The sequence below is a fragment of the Colletotrichum navitas genome (assembly GCF_030913465.1).
Source record: "Colletotrichum navitas strain CBS 125086 chromosome Unknown LY79scaffold_23, whole genome shotgun sequence".
Taxonomy (NCBI): domain Eukaryota; kingdom Fungi; phylum Ascomycota; class Sordariomycetes; order Glomerellales; family Glomerellaceae; genus Colletotrichum; species Colletotrichum navitas.
In genome coordinates, this window is record NW_026850569.1 from 426,332 (window position 1) to 445,399 (window position 19,068).

General features: G+C 54.4%; 4 protein-coding genes across 4 annotated transcripts; 1 reads left to right on the plus strand and 3 right to left on the minus strand.

The window, feature by feature from the left end:
- Nucleotides 1-251: 251 nt before the first annotated feature.
- On the minus strand, nucleotides 252-3,351 carry LY79DRAFT_172794 (proteasome/cyclosome). The gene is made up of 3 exons (XM_060551232.1): nucleotides 3,045-3,351; nucleotides 2,921-2,991; nucleotides 252-2,859 (listed from the first exon to the last, which is right to left on the minus strand). The coding sequence occupies exons 1-3, from the start codon at nucleotides 3,163-3,165 to the stop codon at nucleotides 352-354; spliced, it is 2,700 nt and encodes an 899-aa protein (XP_060415149.1). The 5' UTR covers nucleotides 3,166-3,351; the 3' UTR covers nucleotides 252-351.
- Nucleotides 3,352-3,545: 194 nt separating this feature from the next.
- On the plus strand, nucleotides 3,546-5,014 carry LY79DRAFT_551190 (RIO1 family protein). The gene is made up of 2 exons (XM_060557621.1): nucleotides 3,546-3,725; nucleotides 3,778-5,014. Exons 1-2 carry the CDS (start codon nucleotides 3,663-3,665, stop codon nucleotides 4,963-4,965), a joined length of 1,251 nt encoding a protein of 416 aa, XP_060415150.1. The 5' UTR covers nucleotides 3,546-3,662; the 3' UTR covers nucleotides 4,966-5,014.
- A 375-nt stretch (nucleotides 5,015-5,389) lies between these two features.
- On the minus strand, nucleotides 5,390-7,415 carry LY79DRAFT_513749 (RNA recognition domain-containing protein; the record flags this gene model as incomplete). Its single annotated transcript, XM_060554526.1, has 7 exons — nucleotides 5,390-5,525; nucleotides 5,582-5,680; nucleotides 5,733-5,990; nucleotides 6,043-6,134; nucleotides 6,194-6,283; nucleotides 6,336-6,426; nucleotides 6,481-7,415. The coding sequence occupies 7 exons, from the start codon at nucleotides 7,413-7,415 to the stop codon at nucleotides 5,390-5,392; spliced, it is 1,701 nt and encodes a 566-aa protein (XP_060415151.1).
- A 5,583-nt stretch (nucleotides 7,416-12,998) lies between these two features.
- On the minus strand, nucleotides 12,999-15,200 carry LY79DRAFT_513754 (FAD binding domain-containing protein; the record flags this gene model as incomplete). Its single annotated transcript, XM_060554528.1, has 3 exons — nucleotides 12,999-13,016; nucleotides 13,082-13,360; nucleotides 13,419-15,200. 3 exons carry the CDS (start codon nucleotides 15,198-15,200, stop codon nucleotides 12,999-13,001), a joined length of 2,079 nt encoding a protein of 692 aa, XP_060415152.1.
- Nucleotides 15,201-19,068: the final 3,868 nt, after the last annotated feature.

Below are 19,068 nucleotides of genomic sequence, written 5' to 3' on the forward strand. Positions count from 1 at the left end.
CTGCTGCGATTTTAACTACCCCTCGCTTCACCGAGCTCGTCTCACCGCCCATCTACCAAAACCATTCGTCACGAGCCATCCATCAAAACTTTGGATATGGCGGTGCACTGGAATGGCCGTGACAAACTTGAACGCCTTTTCATTGCACTAGCTGATCCGTCTATTCATGTGGGATCCCATTTGTCGGATGCCATACCGAATGCCACTCACAGACGTAGAATTACTATACAGTGTATCGTGTCCCAGTCCCAAAGCTGAACCTACGATCCCCCCCTCTCAATACCCCCAAAGTCGTCTATTTGTCCTCCTCCCAATCAGGATTCTGTTCACCGTTAGCACTATTCAGTGTCGTTATGACAAGTCTTCACCCCCAAGACTTACCTTCTTGAGAATGACCAGGCCCTCTAGTGTGCTGTTCAAGCTGATGTACTGCTCGTCCTCAAGCTCGGCACGCTCCCCATACGCCAGAACAACTGGCGTGCTCTGTGTCTGCCAGCCGGTGATGGTCTTGGGGCGACCCGCCTGGCCTACGACATCCACTGCCTGGCCGACGCGGACGTTCACCTTCAGAGGCTTCAGGTCCTCGTCCAATGTCACCAAGAAGCGGGGGTGCATCGCTGTCACCAGGAAGTAGAGCAGGTAGTGTGAGTTGGACGTGATGAACTGCTTGGCGTCGATCATGGCAACCAGCACCGCCAACAAACCACCCGTTGACACGCGCGAGAGGACGTTGCGGTCCGTGTGGAATGGGTTGACCGACATCGTTCCCTTGCCCATGTGTAGCAACCCCTGCGCAATCCGCACCATGAAGAGGGACTCCTGGTCGCGGTGGTAGAAGCTGGCCAGCTGCCTGAGCAGCTGAGCCAGTCTGGCATTGTTCGTGCCCGCGCCCAAAAGACCCATGGCGAAGATGGCGTTGATGGCCACCTCGTTATCGTTATCGTGCGAGTATCTTGACAGCGTGTCGTAGACCTTCATCTGGGGGTTGCTGGGGCTGATCAGGCCCATGGCCAGCGGCACCGCTCGCCTGATGTTAGGCTCGCCGTAGTGCATGAGGTGACCGAACTGGCGGAGGACCATCTCCTGGCCGACCTCCTCTCCCATGGCCACAAGAGCAATGCCAATCACAGCGTAGGATTGGAGGAGTTCGTCGCCCTTCTTCTCGTCCGAGTCCTCGATGTGCTCGTTGCAGATGTGCAGGAGCTCCTGGATCTTCAGAACGGCGCCAGTACCGGCCCAGGCGCAAATCTCGGCCAGTACAGCCGTCGGCTTCGCCATCGGGTGGTCCACGGCCTTCAGGGTCTCCAGAATCACGTCGACCTCCTCCTGACGACCGAAGAAGAGCAGACCGAGACCGAGAGCCAGGAAACGAGTCCACTTGTCGGTGAGCTGGTTCTTGCGCTCGTCGTCAAGCAGAGTGGTGACGATGGCCTCGCTGATTTCAGGGTTCGAGGACCCAACAAAAATTAGGCCGCACGACAGAGCAGCCATGGCGGAGATTTGCATCTCCTGAGAAGAGTCAGTGATGATGGGCAACAGAAGCTCCAGGAGGAGCTCGTTATTCGATCCGGCATAGGAAAGACCAAGACCCATTATACTGGCCGTCCTGACGAGAGGATTCTTGTGGTTGAGTTTATCCTCGTCGCCCAGCAGAGCCAAGGCGGGCTCAGAGTCGACACGGGCCCCAGAGTTCATGATGCCAATAGCAAGCATCGAACCGGCCAGGATCTCGGGCTCCGCGGCGTATGTGTACTTGTCGATCTTATCCAGGCCAGCCTCAACATCCCAAAGAAGCAGTGTACCCAGAGAAGCGACAGTCGACATCATGCCGTCGCCCTTAGTCTTCCACACCCAGCTCTCCTTATCCTGCTCCACCAACATCATCTTGTCGTTGCCAAAACCGGCGTTGACGAAAGCGTTGACAAAGGCAGCCGCCAAGTTGTGACGAGCCGAGTCAAGGTTGGTCATGCCCGCGACGCGACTGCTCTCCAGATGGCTCTTGTAAATGTCCTCGGTCGTCTTGGGGTCCAGAATGTTGAGCTCCTTGCCAAGGGCCTTGAAGTGGTCGGACAACTTGAGGTTCGACAAGCACTCCACAATCGCTTGAGAGTCAGCATCGTTGGCGGGTACGTCCAGGACGATGCGCTGCCGCGCAATCAGGAAGGCAAGCTGCTTCTTCAGAGCCGGGTCCTCGGCTTTCTCGAAGTCGGCCTTGATGAGCTCAATGTCGTTTAGGCGGATGGCAAGCGTCATTGCCAGGGCGTACTCCTTGTATGTCAGGTAGATGTCGTGTGCCGTCTTGAGGAAAAGCTCGTTGTCGGGATAGGTAAGCAGGTTGACCATGCTCACCATGTACAGGCACACGCGACCATAGGTGTTCTCGTCGAGGTAATTCGGGATCTGGTCGATGATCTCAAGCTCGCTCATCAGATCCACGGCATCGGCCTCGGCATTGCTCTGCAGGAACAGCGGAATGAGGATCAGGGCCAGGTCTACCAAGTCCTTTGTTGGCTCGTCGGCATTTATCCGTTTCCCATAGACCTCGCCAATCTCCAAGGCTAAGTGCCGGGTGTACTCGTGGCCCCACGAACCAATGTCAGATGAGGGTGCCAGGAGGCGGTACTTGAGAGTGTCTTGTCGGTCTTCGTCAGAATACGTCATACCGATTACTGACAAGACGTCTGCGAGCGAAGTCTTGTTCTCGCCCGCCGGCCACTCCTCATGCAGTTTCGTCATCGTCTCGTAGTGTGGTCTAAGGAATTTGAGGGGCTTGGGCACGGCCGTCATCGACGAGGTCGAGGTCTTGATGAAGGTCTTCATGGCCTCCAGGGCCGGCTTGTAGAGGGACGCATCGGATTCCTGTAGCAAATGGTCAGTGTCTAGACATCGATGTAAAAGATGGCAATGTGGTGCAACACACCGTCAGGCGCTCAACGAGCATGTCCAGCTCGTTCTTCAGCTGTTGGTCCTCCTCGCTGAGCTCCTCCGCGGCTGCAAATAGTTAGCCCCTCCGCTCTCCCGATCATGTCCAAAACGTCTCTCACAGTCAATAATCTTCTCATCCTCCTTCTTGCCGTTGGTTTGGGGCTTTTCCTTCTTGTTGTCCTCCACGGCCTTTCCCTTGCCCTTGTCGGCAGCGGTAGGCTTCTCGCTGTCCTGCGCCATCTTGACGTATGTGTGCGGACTCTTTGCGGGGTATGTGCGTCCTCGAGATTTCGGTCAAGAATAAGCGCGGATTTTTCTGTAGCTCGTCAGGAGAGCGAGATCGAATCGATGGTATGCGGATGGAGAGGATAGGTTCGCGGGTGGTTCGAATCGTGAGGGATGGAAGATAGTGGTAGCTTTGTAAAGCTAAGCAACGAGTCGAAGCTCCCCGGTTACGCGAGCGCCTTGCCGCCTGCAAACGGTTTCGGGAAAATGAAAGCTCCGGGCGATGTGGGCCCAAGCAGCATCTGTTCCACGTTGGGAAGGCGGTGGCCCGCATGCTCCAACCATTTGGCGCTGCCTTATCGATAGATGGTCCTCCCACCAACTTTTCCAGTAGGTGTGGGGTTGATGAAGTTCATCATCGAAGTCGTAGATCTCTGCCACGGACAAAGTAAAGGAATTTGACGTTAGCCCGACTTCGCAAACCTCTGTTATAGCGATCGAAACGGTCCAAAATGCATTTGGATACAAAAGCACTGCGCCACTTGGCCGCGGAGGACTGGCGCGTCCTCGCAGCGGTTCGAATCCTTACCCCTCCATGACCCCTCCAGCCCACTTACATGTCCTCAGGTCGAACAAGGCACCAAAAACCACGAGTTGGTCCCGACGCCGCTCATTGAGAAACTTTCGCGCCTCCGCGGCGGCACAAGCGGCGTCCACCGGTCTATCTCGAACCTCGCCAAGGTTGGCCTCATCGCCAAGGTCAAGGAGGCTAAGTACGATGGTTACCGTCTTACCTATGGCGGTCTCGACTACCTCGCGATGCACACGTACTCGACGCGCAAGGAAGTGTATAGCGTCGGAAGCAGAGTCGGCGTCGGCAAGGAGAGCGATATAGTCATGGTGGCCGACGAGAGAGGTGTGCAGTGTATCCTCAAAATCCACAGACTGGGCCGAATTTCCTTCCGGACGGTCAAGTCGAACCGAGACTACCTCAAAAACAAGCAGTCCGGGTCGTGGATGTATCTCTCAAGGCTCGCGGCAATGAAGGAGTTCGCCTTTATGAAGGCTCTCAAAGAGGAGGGTTTCCCCGTCCCCGAACCCATCGCACAGAACAGGCACACCATCGTCATGTCGTTTATCGACTCGTTTCCCCTACGCCAAATCTCCTCGGTTCCAGACCCCGCCGCCCTCTATTCCGAACTGATCGACTTGCTCCTCCGCTTGGCCAAGCATGGGCTCATCCACGGCGATTACAACGAGTTCAACATCCTCATCAAGGAGGAGACGTCCACCACCAAAACGGATGAAGGAGAAGAAGAGGTCATTAAGTTAATTCCGATAGTGATTGACTTCCCGCAAATGATTTCGATGGATCACCAAAACGCAGAAATGTATTTTGATCGGGACGTCAACTGCATCAAGCGCTTTTTCGAAAAGAGGTTTCACTTCACCAGCACAACCCCAGGGCCATTCTACAAGGACGCCAAGAAGACCGTTGGCAAGGGCGGCGCCAAAAGAATAGATGCAACCTTGGAGGCCTCAGGTTTCACAAAAAAGATGGCCAAGGACCTGGAAAAGGCCATCCAAGAGCAAGCTGCAACCATGGGCGATGAGGGTGAACCTGGCGTCGATGAGGACGAAGAATACGGCTCCGAAGAAGACGACGAGGAAGAAAGCGAGGATTCAGCTGCCGACGAGTCACCTACTGAGTCATCAGCAAGCAGAGAGGGGGAGGATGCATCAAAGAGTGGCAAGGAAAACGATGACATTGATACCCAAAAGTTTTCGAGACTAGCAGTAGCAGACGGTGCATAAGCCATCGATAGATATCATGACATAATGAACTCTTCACTATCATTCGACAGCACTTTTCGTTCACACGTCATGGTGCAGCCATGGCGAAGTTGCTGTATTAATCCGAGGTGCAACACTCAGTGTACTTTGATAAGACTTGCAAAAGTTGTTCTCAACTGACAACGTTGTGAATTTGTGGCAAAGAGTAAAATAACGCCGTGAGGATTTCGTGCCTCCCAAAAAAAAAGCTGACTTAAGGTACAAGAAGAACTAAAGCTGGCCCATGCGAGTTCCGCGCTCCTAGAGTATCAACTACCTCAGAGCATAAAATGTTCCCTGATCAAAACCATACTATCATGTGTTGTGACGCAGAATGCCCCGAATCCCACGCAACAAAGGACCAATGATTTGCCCCGAAGATTCAAATGCTCCTGATAAGTCTAGTTCACTTATGCTCCTTTTTCGAGATTGGCGAAGACTGAGTGCTGACGATGACGGGGGTGGCCGAGTCGGCATGGATTGTTACGCCTTCGTCGCTGTCGTCAGACACGTTCTCGGCAACGGGGTTCCCAGCGGGTGACCTGAACAAGCAAGTTAGTCAAGAAGAATGCTCCAATGGCGAGGGTGGTCACCGTACTGGGGAATTCCCTGAACAGTGCCCGCCTGGTAGCCATCAGACTTGACCATCTTGCCCATTCGATCAAGACCGCCAGTCATGGAGCGAGGTGCGTAGCCGCTGGCGACAATCAGTTACCCGAAATCCAAATTTGGATTTCATCCACACTCACGTGTTGACGGTGGCGTGCAGGGCACGCTTCCAGGCCGGCTGGTTGTACATGTTAGGCTGAATGCCAACAAGGGGAGTGCCGTATGCACCGATGTTGTACTCGTTGGTACGGAACTGGCGGCGCTCGGCGGTCACCCGTTTGAGCTCCTTCTGGCTAGGAGTGTCGGCATAACGAATGTTCATCACCATTCCCTCCTCGCCGATGGGGATGCTGTTGAACTGCTTAATGACAGCATCGCACACGTCGCGAGACTCGAAACTGCAATCTTGTTAAATTTCCATTACCCAGAGACTGCGAGATATTCACGTACCGAGCGAAGCCAACGCCGCGGCTATTGCCCATGCTATCACGAAGGATCTTGGAAGACATGATGTGATAGCCTCTGAAGATATCGCCGAGGTCCTGGGGTTGTCAGCAAGTATAAACGATGCCAGAGAGGCAAATGAGTAGAGCAAACTTACATTCTCGGTCAAACTCTTGGGGAGGTTTGAGATGTACAAGTTTGTAGAACCCTCGTCACCCTCGGCCTTGAGGCGAGAGTTGAATGATTCCTGTTCAAAACGTCAACCATGTAGAAGGGTGGAGTTGCAGGCCTGCGCTTACACGAGCGAATCCAACTTCGTAGCCCAGACGATGGAAGCCTCGGATGCACATTTCAGAGTCGCGGGCATCATAGAATTTGGCAAAGCCAAAGCTGAAATCTCATCAGCAAAATAAAAAGGCATACAAAATCGTAAGTTAAACTAACCCCTTGCAGGCACCTGTGGATGTATCAATGATGGCCTTGGATGTCTCTACGTTGCCAAAGCGGGTTGCGAAACGAAACAAGAGATCATCGTCAGTGGTGGGATGAAGACCACGAATGTAAACGTTGCGGTTGCCAGGAATGCGGTTCTCCAAGCTTTGGTCCAATGTCTTCATCTGCGTGGCAGGGGTGAAGACAGCGGGAACAGCCTTGGGTATAGCGGGATCCTTCTTGAGAAGCTCGTCCAAGTTGCGGTCAACGGGGATATTGATGACGCTATGCTTGGCAGCAGGTTCAACAAAGATACTGCCACCAACCTGCTGAGGAGAAGGCGTGGTGTAGGTCGAACGATCGAGTGCGGCAACGCGAGGAACCTTGTCGTTTTTACTACCACCGCTGTAAAAAGGCGTGGTGGGAGCAGACTCAGTGGTGGTGTAAGAGCCACCACTATGACGACGGTTGTCGAGGCCGGGCAGGTCATTGCGGCCACGATTGGTGCGGTCCTGAAGAGCCGCATTACCACTGACAGCACGGCCAGGGGTGAATGGCATCATTGGGTAAGGAACGTAAGGGCTGAACTGTCCAGGGGCCGCCAAGTAGCCGCCGGCAGCGGGACCATACGGGCCCTGAGGGAGTTGATCCATTCCCATGGCAGAGGGCAGATGGGAAGCGAGGATGTAGTCCTGGGGAAGCATGTACGCGTGGGCAGCAGCCATCTGTCCCATACCGCTGCCGTTGTGTGACATGCCGTTGCCCAAGGTCATGCCTTGGAACTGGCCAATGGCGCTATTCAAGGTGTCAACGCTGCCCATCATGCCGGGCAACTGGTTCTCGGAGAACTGCGTGACGTGATTTCCGGGCATATGGTGGTTGCCAGCACCGGCAAAAGCAATGGGGTGCTTTGGGTCCATGGTGTGGGTCTGATAAGACATAGTCATGTCCGAAATCTAGAAAAGAATGGCTGTCAACGATCCGTCTTTGAGAAAAATGGCGCCCGTCGAAAGGAAAGACATCAAGGTACAGAGGCGGAGTAGCAATGAAGAGAGTATACATAAAGTTTGCGGGTAGTGTAGTGTGGATAGAAGTTGTAGACCTACTCAAACGAGGCCAGTGGCTTGCAAGGTCGAAAAAGAATCGCTGGGCTGCCGCGTAACGAAGCTGCTTTAATATTAGCTGGCAAGGCCCAAAATTTGCGGATGTGTGAAGAGCGCAATGCGGATAGCTATGATGGTGGCCAAGGTTCTCTAGTAGAGGAGAGGTTGGAAAGAGAGACTGGGCATGTGGTTACAGGATGGCTCTCGGGGATTCGAGTCCAAGGAAACGATTTAGGCTCGGCAGAGAGGTTAAAGATAACCTCGGGGGTCTAGGAGACGACCAGAAGAAGTTTGAAGGGCAATAATATTGGAGATGGGGGCTTGTCGGTTCAGGACCTGAACGCCATTACACATACCTTTGCTGTCCGTGGATGAACAGAGGCTTGTAATCAGGAGGGGGGGCTCGGACAACGTCAACAATGGCAAATGTTGTTACCAAAGACTCTGTGAAGAAGCGAGTGATCAGTAAAAAGATGGAAGAAGCTATCGGGAGCAATCCGGAGTCGACGAGACTGTGTGGTGGGTGGAAGAAGTGTGGTGGTGATGCTGTGGTGGAGAGAATGGACGGAGGAGGGAGAAGAGATGATGGTCAAAGGGCGAAGATAAAGGACAGGCAGAGGAGGGAGGGGAGAGATTACCTCAAAATTCGGTCTTTCTCCTTCTTGGCCTCGGATCGATTTGACGGCACAGCTGGAAGGAGGGACTGGAAAATGCTTGCTGTGGGGGGGATATGCCAACGAGGGGAGGAACAAGCACGGTGACGATGTAGGCGAACAATATGGTAATTTGACACTGCAAGCCTGGGTCGAACTGAGAAGGGGGGGAGAAGCCTTGCGGGTACTTGAACTAGACTTGTGCTTGGCTACTTCCTCGTGTTAGCAACTTGCCCTGAAGCATCCATCCATTCCTTCCGCCACTAGAAAGCCAGGGAAAGGAGAAGCAGACGGACGGTCTTACCTTGGAAATGATCCTGAACTTGTCTGTATCCCAAGTCACCAAATGCCTATTGCTTTTCTTTTTCTACAGTTTCCTCGTTATCGATATTTCCTCGGCAGTACAGAGACTTCTGCCGCGTCAATGCTCCTTCTCGAGAAGGAAGGCTATCGCGACAAACAACAGGGAGCAGGCAGTGCAGTCCTTCTTCGGAATTGTGTCTGCTTCGGATTGAGAGTAGTATGAAGTTGGCCGACGATGTTGGCCTAACGGTCTCCTGGGCCGATAACGAGGAACACTTGAGAATACGACCTTCTTTCCGGGCCAGATGTCTTGGAAATCCCTCACGAAGAGCTTTGGATGCGTTATATCGGTAAATCTTTGGGTTGCGTTGTTCCAAAGCAAGCAGAAGAGCCAGGGGTTTCTTCCGGATCCTTCAACCCGATAGATCTGCGATGATTCGGATTGGTGTTCGTTTTTATGTAACCGCTGAACCACCGATACCAGTGGCGCTTGGGCGTTATTTCTGAACACGACGAAGAGAGTCTGCAAGTTGTGTCAGTATGTGTCTGCAAAGTAGAACAATATAGCTGACCAAACCGTGGGTCGAGAATTCAAATCTACTCTTTCCTTATATCGCACCGAGCCAATGCCGAAGCTGCTTCCAACGACCTGGTATGCGCGAATGATACGCAATGTGCGTCTGTGTCGAACCGTTTCTTCAACGCATGCCCCCAGAAACGAAGCTGCAAGTGCCCAAATCGACAAAGAAATTCAATATTAGAGTGTAACCGCTATGCGCCGTCTGTTTGTCATAATAATACCGGATAACCGCTTAACCCGCAAAAAGATCGATTGGGCAAGAAAAAAAATCTTATCTGGATACCATTCTCCGAACTAATAAGGAGATGATGAGGCGGTCGAGGAGGAACACTGCTTGTCTTTATGGAGGCTGCTCTCCTCCGTTGCTCTGCGGCCTGCTGCTTTGCCCTGCAGCCAAGCGTGGTTGTCATAAAGTGCTGATCCACTCCAATTGTTTCTTTTCTTTCCACTGATATCTGAGACAGGGTTAGCGTCGAGAATGGAAAGACGCCGGCCGAGATTCAGAAAATCGGGCTGTCTGATGTCTCTCTTGGGGAGAGGCCCAGCAAGCAACCCATGGTTTATCACCACCGAGCCAAGTGCTTACTTCGAACCAATAGCTGCCGGCAACCGCATCATCGCTTGCAACATTCGGTTTGGGAAGACACGCCCGACACCCACCACCACCTCGGACGCATGTTCTGGAACTTTACTGGCCAGTGGACCGCTAGCCGTCTCGATCCCTGGGATCAAGGGTTCAGTCCGCTTCTGAGACGATGCAGCCTACTCGAACACTCCGTTATAGGTGGCGGATGGAAGTTATCTGCAGCTTGGTGACCGCAGGCGCTTCTTCTACGGCGGTCGGCCTCTTGCTTTCTTTTTGTTTTGTTTTTTTGTTGAGAAACTTTCACTTGAGAAAGGAACAGACCCTAGCCACGTTCGGATTAGGAAGCATGTGGCCTGCATCTCACGATGGTCTGGAGCTGGCGTGATCCGGAGCGTTGGCGTTGGAGGAAGCGCAAAGTATCCAGACATGGCGTGTCGGGTACCTGAGACCAACTTTTGAGGCACATGGCAGAAGAATACCTGAAAGGCGAGCCGTTCCGAATCCCTGGATTCTTGCCCATGTTCATGCTATCATGAGGGTGATCTAGGGTACGTTTCTTCTGCCGGTTTCGAAATAGGGTTGACAAGCAGCTCTTTAGAACGACCATCTGCCGTGGGCCGATGGCGACATTCACACACATCAAACAGCAGTCCGTCCTACCATGAGGTCTCCAGGTCATCTCTTCACCCTGAAGTACCGCGGAACGAGCCAAATGTGTGCTTCCGAGTTGGATAGGCACCCTGCGTTTGGCCCCAAAATGAAAGCCAGTATGCTCCTTCCCTGCTAGTGCCGATAGGAGAAAAAGCAATGTCGTGGGGCGTGTGGAAGGAGATGGCGTCTCTTTCCATCTAGGTACCTAGGTACACGATGAGACGAAGCGGACTCCAAGATTTACAAGGGGCACCGGCCTGGTTTCTTTTGCGGCGAATTGGTGGTTGACGCCCGTGGTGAGTGCGACACCTCCTGGAGCGAGGTTGCAAGAGAGTTGAGGAGGCTGAAGATTTTATGTGGCAGTACCATCGGGGCCTCCACACGTCCTGCTGCCCTTATTTCCCATGTTTCTCTCAGTAATTTCACCCGCGTCGGCTCGTCCGATTGACCGGTACTATAGCGAGCAGTCAATTCAGCTGTTCCCATCCTTTGGCACACACCGGGAAATTGAGGGCCCAGTGCGAAGTACCCCCTCGCTTCAGGCGGTGTCTGGAATCGAGCAGCCACATTTTTGCAAATCGACTGTCAAGACGACAGGCGTTTTTGGATCTCCGTCGTCCAAAGTGGCGGTAAGCAAGTAAGCAAGGCCTGGGCTGCCAGGTTGCAGCCTGATTGGGGCAGATATCAATCTAGCAGCGGCAGATGAGAATAAGATGGCATACACCAGCATGTCATTGCAACCTGCAACGAAATGCGGGAGTGGGGAGTGTTGCTGCACATCACGCGCTATATCCTGCTTCTACTGCTTCGGCTGCACAACTACATAAGGGAATCCTCTTGATTGCAAAAGAGGGGGGAGGGCAGGAAGCGGACGGGCAAGTGATCAGTCGATGAAGCAGACCCCCCCTCTGACAAACAAGACACAAATCGGGGCTCAGACACGGACGATGATCAGGAAAAACGCGGACTAGTCAGTCCCGCCGGGTTTTCTGTGCTATTTCATGCCCTGCTTCGGCAACTTACCACGTCTCGAACACTCTCCTTGGAACCTCCACCGCCAAGACGCGGTTAGCTTCAAATACCAAGTCTCTGCGTTCTCGATGGGGATGACGGGGTTCTAGTCAAATAGACAATGGGTACACAGGGCTCAAGGGAAAAAAAAAGCAGGCGACGGCTCAATGATGCCATACCCGTCACGAAATCCATCTTGAACAGCGTGGGGTGTGTTTTTCTGGCGCTCGCCTGGTTTTGCCCATTTACTATCATTGATATTCTGGGACGTGTTGGTACCCCTCGTTTGCTTGTTGCTTTCCCCCCTTCCCACCCCCTGGTCTTGCATCATGTTCGTCCCCACGCTACAGCAGATCGGATCGAGCAATCTTGGTTGAGATCGGAAGTTTTCTGCGTGGGGGAAAGGGGGGGGGGGGGACATAAACCCATGCCGGCCGGAGGAGGGGTTTCTTCTCCCCATGTTTCCCAACTTCACGGCGGCGGCGGAGGAAAACCTGGGGAGGAGGATGAGGGCGAGGAAGAGGGGAGCGGCACGGAACCTGGAGAAGGTATCTAATTATTATTCGACTTTCCCAGCATCACCAACCCCCCCGGTCACCGAGTCGTCTCACCGACATGTTCACAACTTGGCTGTGGGCTGCCGGTATGAACAGAGGAGACCGTTGCGGGGGAGCCGTGGCATCTGGTCCGGTTTACGTTCCGCCACGCTGGTTGGTGGCCCTCGTTCTCCCCACCACACGACTCGACAGTCCATCGACCAAATCTGTCTCTCTTTCTCTCTCTCTCGCATGCACCGGGTGACAACAGGAATCACGCACAGAGCAGGGAGGCGTGTCATCACGCCTACGCAGCGGACGCAGCGGACGCAGCGGGTTGTGGTTCCCCTCCCTCCCCCTTCCAATCTGGCAAGTGATCAGTGACCTTGGGATGGGCACCCCGTGATGTGATTCGTTTCCTCCGTCGCTACCCCCTCCTTCGGAAGTGGTTCAAGGGAGAGGAAGGATGTGCGAGGCGAAGTCCCGTAGAGAACGGACCTCTGCTACCTAGTGCACCTGCCTGCCTCACTGGGTACCATTCTCCTGACCGCTTTCTCTCCATCTCTCTCTCTCGCGCGCGCACGCACGCGCCTCCTCCCTTGCTTTGAGCTAGCCGGATAGGAAGGTCGGTGGACGGCGCAGGACACGTGGCGATTGAAAAGATGGAGTGGAGAAAGCTTTATATAAAGAATAAATGACTGTCTATACTCTGAACGAAGCATCTGTGGTACAATCTCCAAGGGAGAGGACCAGTATAAAAGTCAAAAGAGAGGGGGTATGCAAAATGGAACCAAAAATTAACTCCCGGCCTCCACTCCTTGTCCTCCTCCGCTTTTGCCGCTCCTCAAACACGTCTGCCGCTCCCGAGGTGCACAGAACGCTTGTAGAGAGGGAGGTAGGGCGGGCCGGGGCCAAAGACCCCATCCCGAGATATTACTCCGGTCCACCCCGTTCCAATATGCATATGACATGCGCCGTCCCATGCTGATATAGAAGACGTGCGCACATTCCCCGCCGACTCGACTTCGCGCAACGCGACGCAATTGTCCCCAATCGCATCGATTCGTTGGTTCTTTGCATCCTTGCCTGTTGCGACCCAGGCCAAGTCTATGACCAAACGTCCTCCTAGAGTCATCGTTAGCAAATCCTCGTGGCTTAGCGCAGTCAACTGAGTCGGGGCGCCGACGTACCTGGTACTGGTTCGCCGCTCTCATGTTCTTGACAATCTCCTCGGCCTTGGCCTCCGAGATGCCGCGCTGCTCCGACAGGATCTGAGCGAGAACGGCGGTGACCTCGCGGGCCATGTTGGCGGCGTCGCCGCACACGTAGAAGTACGCCTTCTTCTCGAGTAGCTTGTTGATCTCCTCGGAGCGCTCCTTGAGGAGGTGCTGGACGTAAACCTTCTTGGGGCCCTCGCGGGAGAAGGCGGTGACGAGCTCGAATTTGTCGCCGAGGTCCTTCTTGTATTGCTTTGAAATGGGTCAGCTTCTGGTTTCTGATTGTGGAAAAGGGGGATGGTTCTCCTACCTCCCACTCATCCTTGTACAAAAAGTCCTCGGTTGACTTGCGGCATCCGAAGAAGAGAATCGTCTGACCAACATCGGCTCCCTCGCGGGCGAGCTTGGCCCTCTCCTGAACGAAGCCGCGGAAAGGAGCGACACCGGTGCCAGGACCGATGCAGATGATGGGCTTGGACGGATCGGAGGGCAGCTTGAAGTTGGAGTGGCGGACGTGGACGGGGACGTGGACGCCGTCGTACTTGTTCCTGGGGCCGGTGATCTCGTAGGTCATGCCAAAGGCGTTCGGCTCAGGGTCGTTGTTCTGCTTCTGCTTGAGGGCCAAGAGGTAGTGGGTGGCGACGCCACGGAAGGGGTCCTCGCGGCCGGCGAGCGTCTTGTTCTCGACGACGGCGGTGATGGAGATCTTCTTGGGCTGAACCAGGGAGGAGGAGGAAATGGAGTAGTAGCGGGGTTGAAGCTTCGTCAGACCCTCGATCCAAGCGGAGAATGGAATGTTGGTCCACTTTTGGCCGCCGCTAACAGAGTGCAGGAAACGGGCAATGTTGAAGTAGTGAGCACCAATCTTCTCGGAGAAGAGATCCTTATCACCACCGAGCTTGACCATCTCGGCCTTGATGTCTTCGCTGGGGGCGAAGGCGGCGAGGGTGGAAACGAACTGGCGGGAGACGGGGGCGCAAATCTCGAGATGGTAGCGGATAATGGCGTCGTAGGTGGTGGGCGTGGGGAAAGGAACTTTGGCGGTGGGCTCGAGGGCCTTGACGCTGATGACGGAGTGCCTCTTGTCCGAGAGTCCGATGAGGTCCAGGAAGCGGTCAACCTCTTCGCCGGGGTTCGTGGGCCAGATGGCGATGTGGTCGCCGGTCTGGTAGGACAGGTTGGATCCGCTAATGTCGACCTCCATGTGCAGGCAGTTACGGTCCTTGACGGTGAAGAGTTCCTTGGATTCGGCAATGGGGGCGATGTAGGGGTTGTGGGCGTTGAAAGGACCCTTGGCGGTGCCTTCGAGATGCATCTTGTTGGGCTCTCCGAGGTAGACCTCGGGGGAGGAGGCATCGAGGCCCTCGCGCTCGATAATGCTGAAGGTGGGCTCGTAGACAGCCTCACGCTCCTCCAGGCCCATCTTCTCGGCGAGGGCAGCCCACATGGGGTCCTTCCAGGCCAAAAAGTCCTCCTCCATAGTGCCGGCGCCGTCGTCGCCCTCGCCAGCCTCGCCGATCTTGTTCGCGCCGAGCTTCACAAGCGCCTTTGTGACGTTGCGGACCATCGAGTTGTAGTGCTCATAGGTGTTGTTACCGAGACCAAAAGCAACAAAGTTGAGGTTACTCAGAGGAGGGTCGTTATCGCCGGAGAAGGATACGTCGTCGCCAGTGATGAACTCGTAGAAGTCAACGGCGTTGTCAGTGGGCTCGCCCTCGCCGTAGGTGGCGAGGACGAACATAACGACCTTGTCGCTCGGAATAGAGTCGAGGTTGTCGTAGTCGTAGTCCTCCAGGTCAGCAACCATGGTCTCGAGACCGTAGCGACTCTTGCCCTCCTTTGCGAGCCTCGAAGCGTAGTCCTCGGCGGTACCGGTCTGGGATCCATAGAAGATGATGCAGTTCTTGCCCGACTCGTCCATCTTCTCCAAGATGTTTCTCGTCTTACCGGCCTTGGCTCCATTTCCGTTGGCGAAGGCGTTGGCATAGGGGTCCTTGACCACGCCCCAGTATTTGCCCTTTGTGAAGTAGGCGGCCGTACCCAGCAGGATGACGGCCAGGACGACGACATCTAGAGTGTCGAGTTCTGCCATGATGGGCCGTCGGACTCAACTGTGCTGCTCGGGAGAAAGTTGCGACTCAGAAGCAGCGGTATTCCGATGTGCTGCGCGAGGGGAACCGAGGTGGTGGGGTTGCGAGAGGTGACGGTTGTCTAAAAAAGGAGGAAAGAAAGCCGAAAGACAGATAGATTCTCAGCGGTCGAGGAGGGAAAAATAACGACTAGCGGGATTGCCGTGTGGACAGCCGTGTATGTATGTGCCTGGGCGGGGACTCGGGGCGATCTAACAGCCGCGGGAGGGCGGTTGTTGGGGCAAATCGGGGAAATCCAAGCCTCGTAGCGTGTAGCGTGTAGATAGGATACTGCAATCGTGTTCACATGAGATCAGTGGGGTGTGGTTCGACAATTGGCCAATGCATGTGAGTGGGAGGGAAAGGGAAAGAAAAAAAAAAAAGACATAGGGTAAGCGGGAACAACGAAACAGAACAAATTCCGAGATTCGGAGTACACTACGGACCGCCAGCCTGGCTTTTTCCCTCTTCTTCCATGTTTCTCCAGTCGCGGCGCGACATGTTTGAACCTAACTCAAAAAGTACACTGGGGTGGGACGGGAACAGATAGCGTACAGGTGGATACACCCATTAGGTATACCTACGGGTACAGATTACGGATACGCTCGGTGGACGTACCGGGCTTTGCAAGGACGCCGCACCAGTGAAAGTGGTCCGACTCAGGTGTAGCAAGTCCTCAGAAGAAACATAGCAAACCTACAAATCTACACAGAAAAGCCACCCCAAACGCAGCCGGCGAGTGATTGTCTTGCGCAGGAACGAAGGAGAGAGAGAGAGAAGAGGGAGGAGAGACAAGAGAGCGGAAGGGCAGAGAGAGGCTTGTTTGTGCGTTGCAGAAGCCAGCGAGAGACAGGGGAGGGGACGGGACCATGAGTGTGCGAGTGAGTGAGTCAATACATACAGGTAAGTGAGGAAACGGTTGGGCTGCAGAACGGGAGTGCGGTAAAGAAGCCCAAGAAGCCGCAACAATGGCTGGCTTTACCTTAGGGCCGGAACTGGAATTGGAACCGGGCTAATTTCCGCCATCATTATGTTCCACCTAGTAGTATTGTGTATACCTACGACTGCATGTTTCTCACGCTGCAAGCAAATAGGAACAGGCCAGGTAGATTCGTTAGGAAACAAAAGCGAATACCGTACATTTCGGCTTCCCTTCGCTTTCTCCTTGCCGTATCTCTCCCTGCTACACCAGAGTCTGTTCGTCACTGACCTTACCTTACCTTAGTCAGACTCCCGCATGGGCCAGCCACTCAGCGTGGGGCATTCGGTCTCTGCGGTATTTGGGGGCTTCCGTGGAAGTGGGCCTACTACCTACCTACCTACCTACCTACCATGTGCCCCGGGCTCAGCGTCGGAAACTCTACATATCTTGTTCTTCTGCCTGCGACGTCGCAGGACCAGACTCGGTCGGGGTTGGCGAAGCAGCTCTTCAGAACCCGGATCTCCACGTTATCTTCTTGTTGCGTTTTCTTTTTCTTTACTGTACGGATACTTGTAAGTAAATAAAGGAACGGTAGGCTGATACGCATCGATTCGAGTCAAGTGCTACCTGCCTAACATAACAGGAGCATCAAGGATGAGGCCTGACTGGTGATGGGGATAGGTAGTCGACCCGACGTCGATTGGGTTGCAAATCTGCAAGACGACCGACAACGAAGACATTACCCACCATGCCAGTCCACAGCTTCATGTGGCCAGCCCTTGGTTGCATTGCCACGGGCACTCCGATATCCGGACGCTTGCACCCTGTGTCATGTCCTCGAGCTACCTACCGGTACCTGCGGTTGTTGGACGTGCGCATTGCGCTGGGCCATTCCGCGGTTGCCCGTCTCCTCGGGTTCCTCGCAAGGGAAACCATACTGGCCATCACGGGCCATCACGGGCCATCACGGGCCATCCTGGGGCCGCAACATTGTCGATGACAGCCACACTTTTGGCCACTAACGGGTCGCCGTCGCTACACGACACTCGGCCCAGCAATGCGACCACACCCGCACTGCTTCTCAACGCTTGCTTCCCTTGACTTCATTGCAAATGCTTGCGACACAACCAATCATCCACTCAGCGGGCTCGCATACGAGTGACGCCGAGACTTGACACTATATGAATCATCCGTCATAGGGGCTAACTTTGGAGAACACGAATACGCACAGCACACTGCCGGAAATACCCCCGACATATTACCTACCTATCTACCCAGGCGCGGGGGCTATTCTGGTATGATACCTACTCGGCCGGCTTTCTCCCACCGTCATTCCGTCCGCTCCACTGAGCGGACGGGAAGAGGGCACCGCCGCGCACCGGGCCCTTCCGAAGGTCCGCTATTCCCATGATTCCCGGTGGGCTGGCGCAGGTGTTACCGCATTTTCGGTCTCGGACCTTTACCAACATTCCGCGCCAGATATCCACTCAAATCCTCACGTGAATCACATCCCTATCGGTGTTGGTTCAGTACGGAATCCGTTGCGTATCACCTCAATTTACGGTAGCCGCCGCGATGGCACGATGCCTTTCCTCCAAGATGGTTGGGTCACTCGCAATAGGACGACATATCGATAAACCGGAGTAGTCGTTAACGTCGTGACGGTACTTGAGCTGGCATGCATACAAATGAAGCTGAGTAAGAGCCAGCATACTGATCAGCGGGAGGCATCCGTAGGCCAAGACAAAAAAAGACATATCCAGATATACTCCCTGTCGTAGCCGGAAACTCGGTCTCGCCTATAACAGGTCGGGTACCGTTTCAAGGCAGAGGCCGGGATTGGCATTGCTCGGATATTTTAACCCTTGCGTGCAGCGGATAATTCTAATGGCCGGCCGGTACATACCGTGTCTTTTCCTGCCCTCAGTCAAGGAGTTGCGGCCCTTTTGCCATTGCTATCGGGGCTTTGCCAGACCAACGAGTGACGTCGTTGGTGATGGGCGCTCGCAGAGGCAACGAACGGCTCAGCTGGATTGGATGGCCCCCCATTCCCAGCGAGCGAGGGGGATCATCCGTTGTCCTCTTCCCTCTTCGGTCTTGGCCAGCCCTCCTTGAGGAACCCCCAGGGACCAATGCTCGGCTCCCCTTGAGCGCGACCCTCGTACTGTACTTCTCAGCCGTTGGGGACGGGTGATTGGGCGCGGCTCTTGCATACTGACCCATGTCGCCCCAGCGCATGCCGTGAAAAAAGGATAAAAAAAAGACAAAAAAGAGGTAGTCTTTGGTGATTCGGGGATAAGGCCCTGGAGCATGCATCATAAAGCCACATCGCAAGACACGTAGGCGCATCCGCTTGTGGCAGGCTAATTATTGGTATACTAGTTCATGTATGCTACCGAGGTAGCACGTAGGTACCGACACCATGTTGAGGTCGTTTCTGGAGGACGGTAAATCCCTCTGGCAGATCGTTGCGGATCAATGATGATAGGCCTAGCAACGGAGCGCGGAAGAGCCTTGCAGCACGCCGGAAAATACAACTTCTGAATGAGCAGCGCAGATCTTGATATCAGGGCCTGCGTGCGCCATCTCGTCGCTGGTTGTGCCTTGGGCAGCAGTGGCTCAGGATCAGGAGCAGAGAGAGAGAGAAAGCATGACTTGGACCTGCACAGAACCCGATTGTGCTTGCGGGTTCGTACGAGTACTCAGTGGGGGATTGACACGACACGTCCCGGCATTCAAGGCACCCCAATGCATTGAGGGGGTCAAATTGAGTTAATTGAAGCGCCAGGGCACAGAAAGGTTGTACCGTGTGGTTGGTGGTAGTGGTGGTGGACGATGGGAGATCCATAAGGAGGAAGGAGGATACGGGGCGTGTGGCAGGTCGGAGTTCGGATTACTACATCGTACCT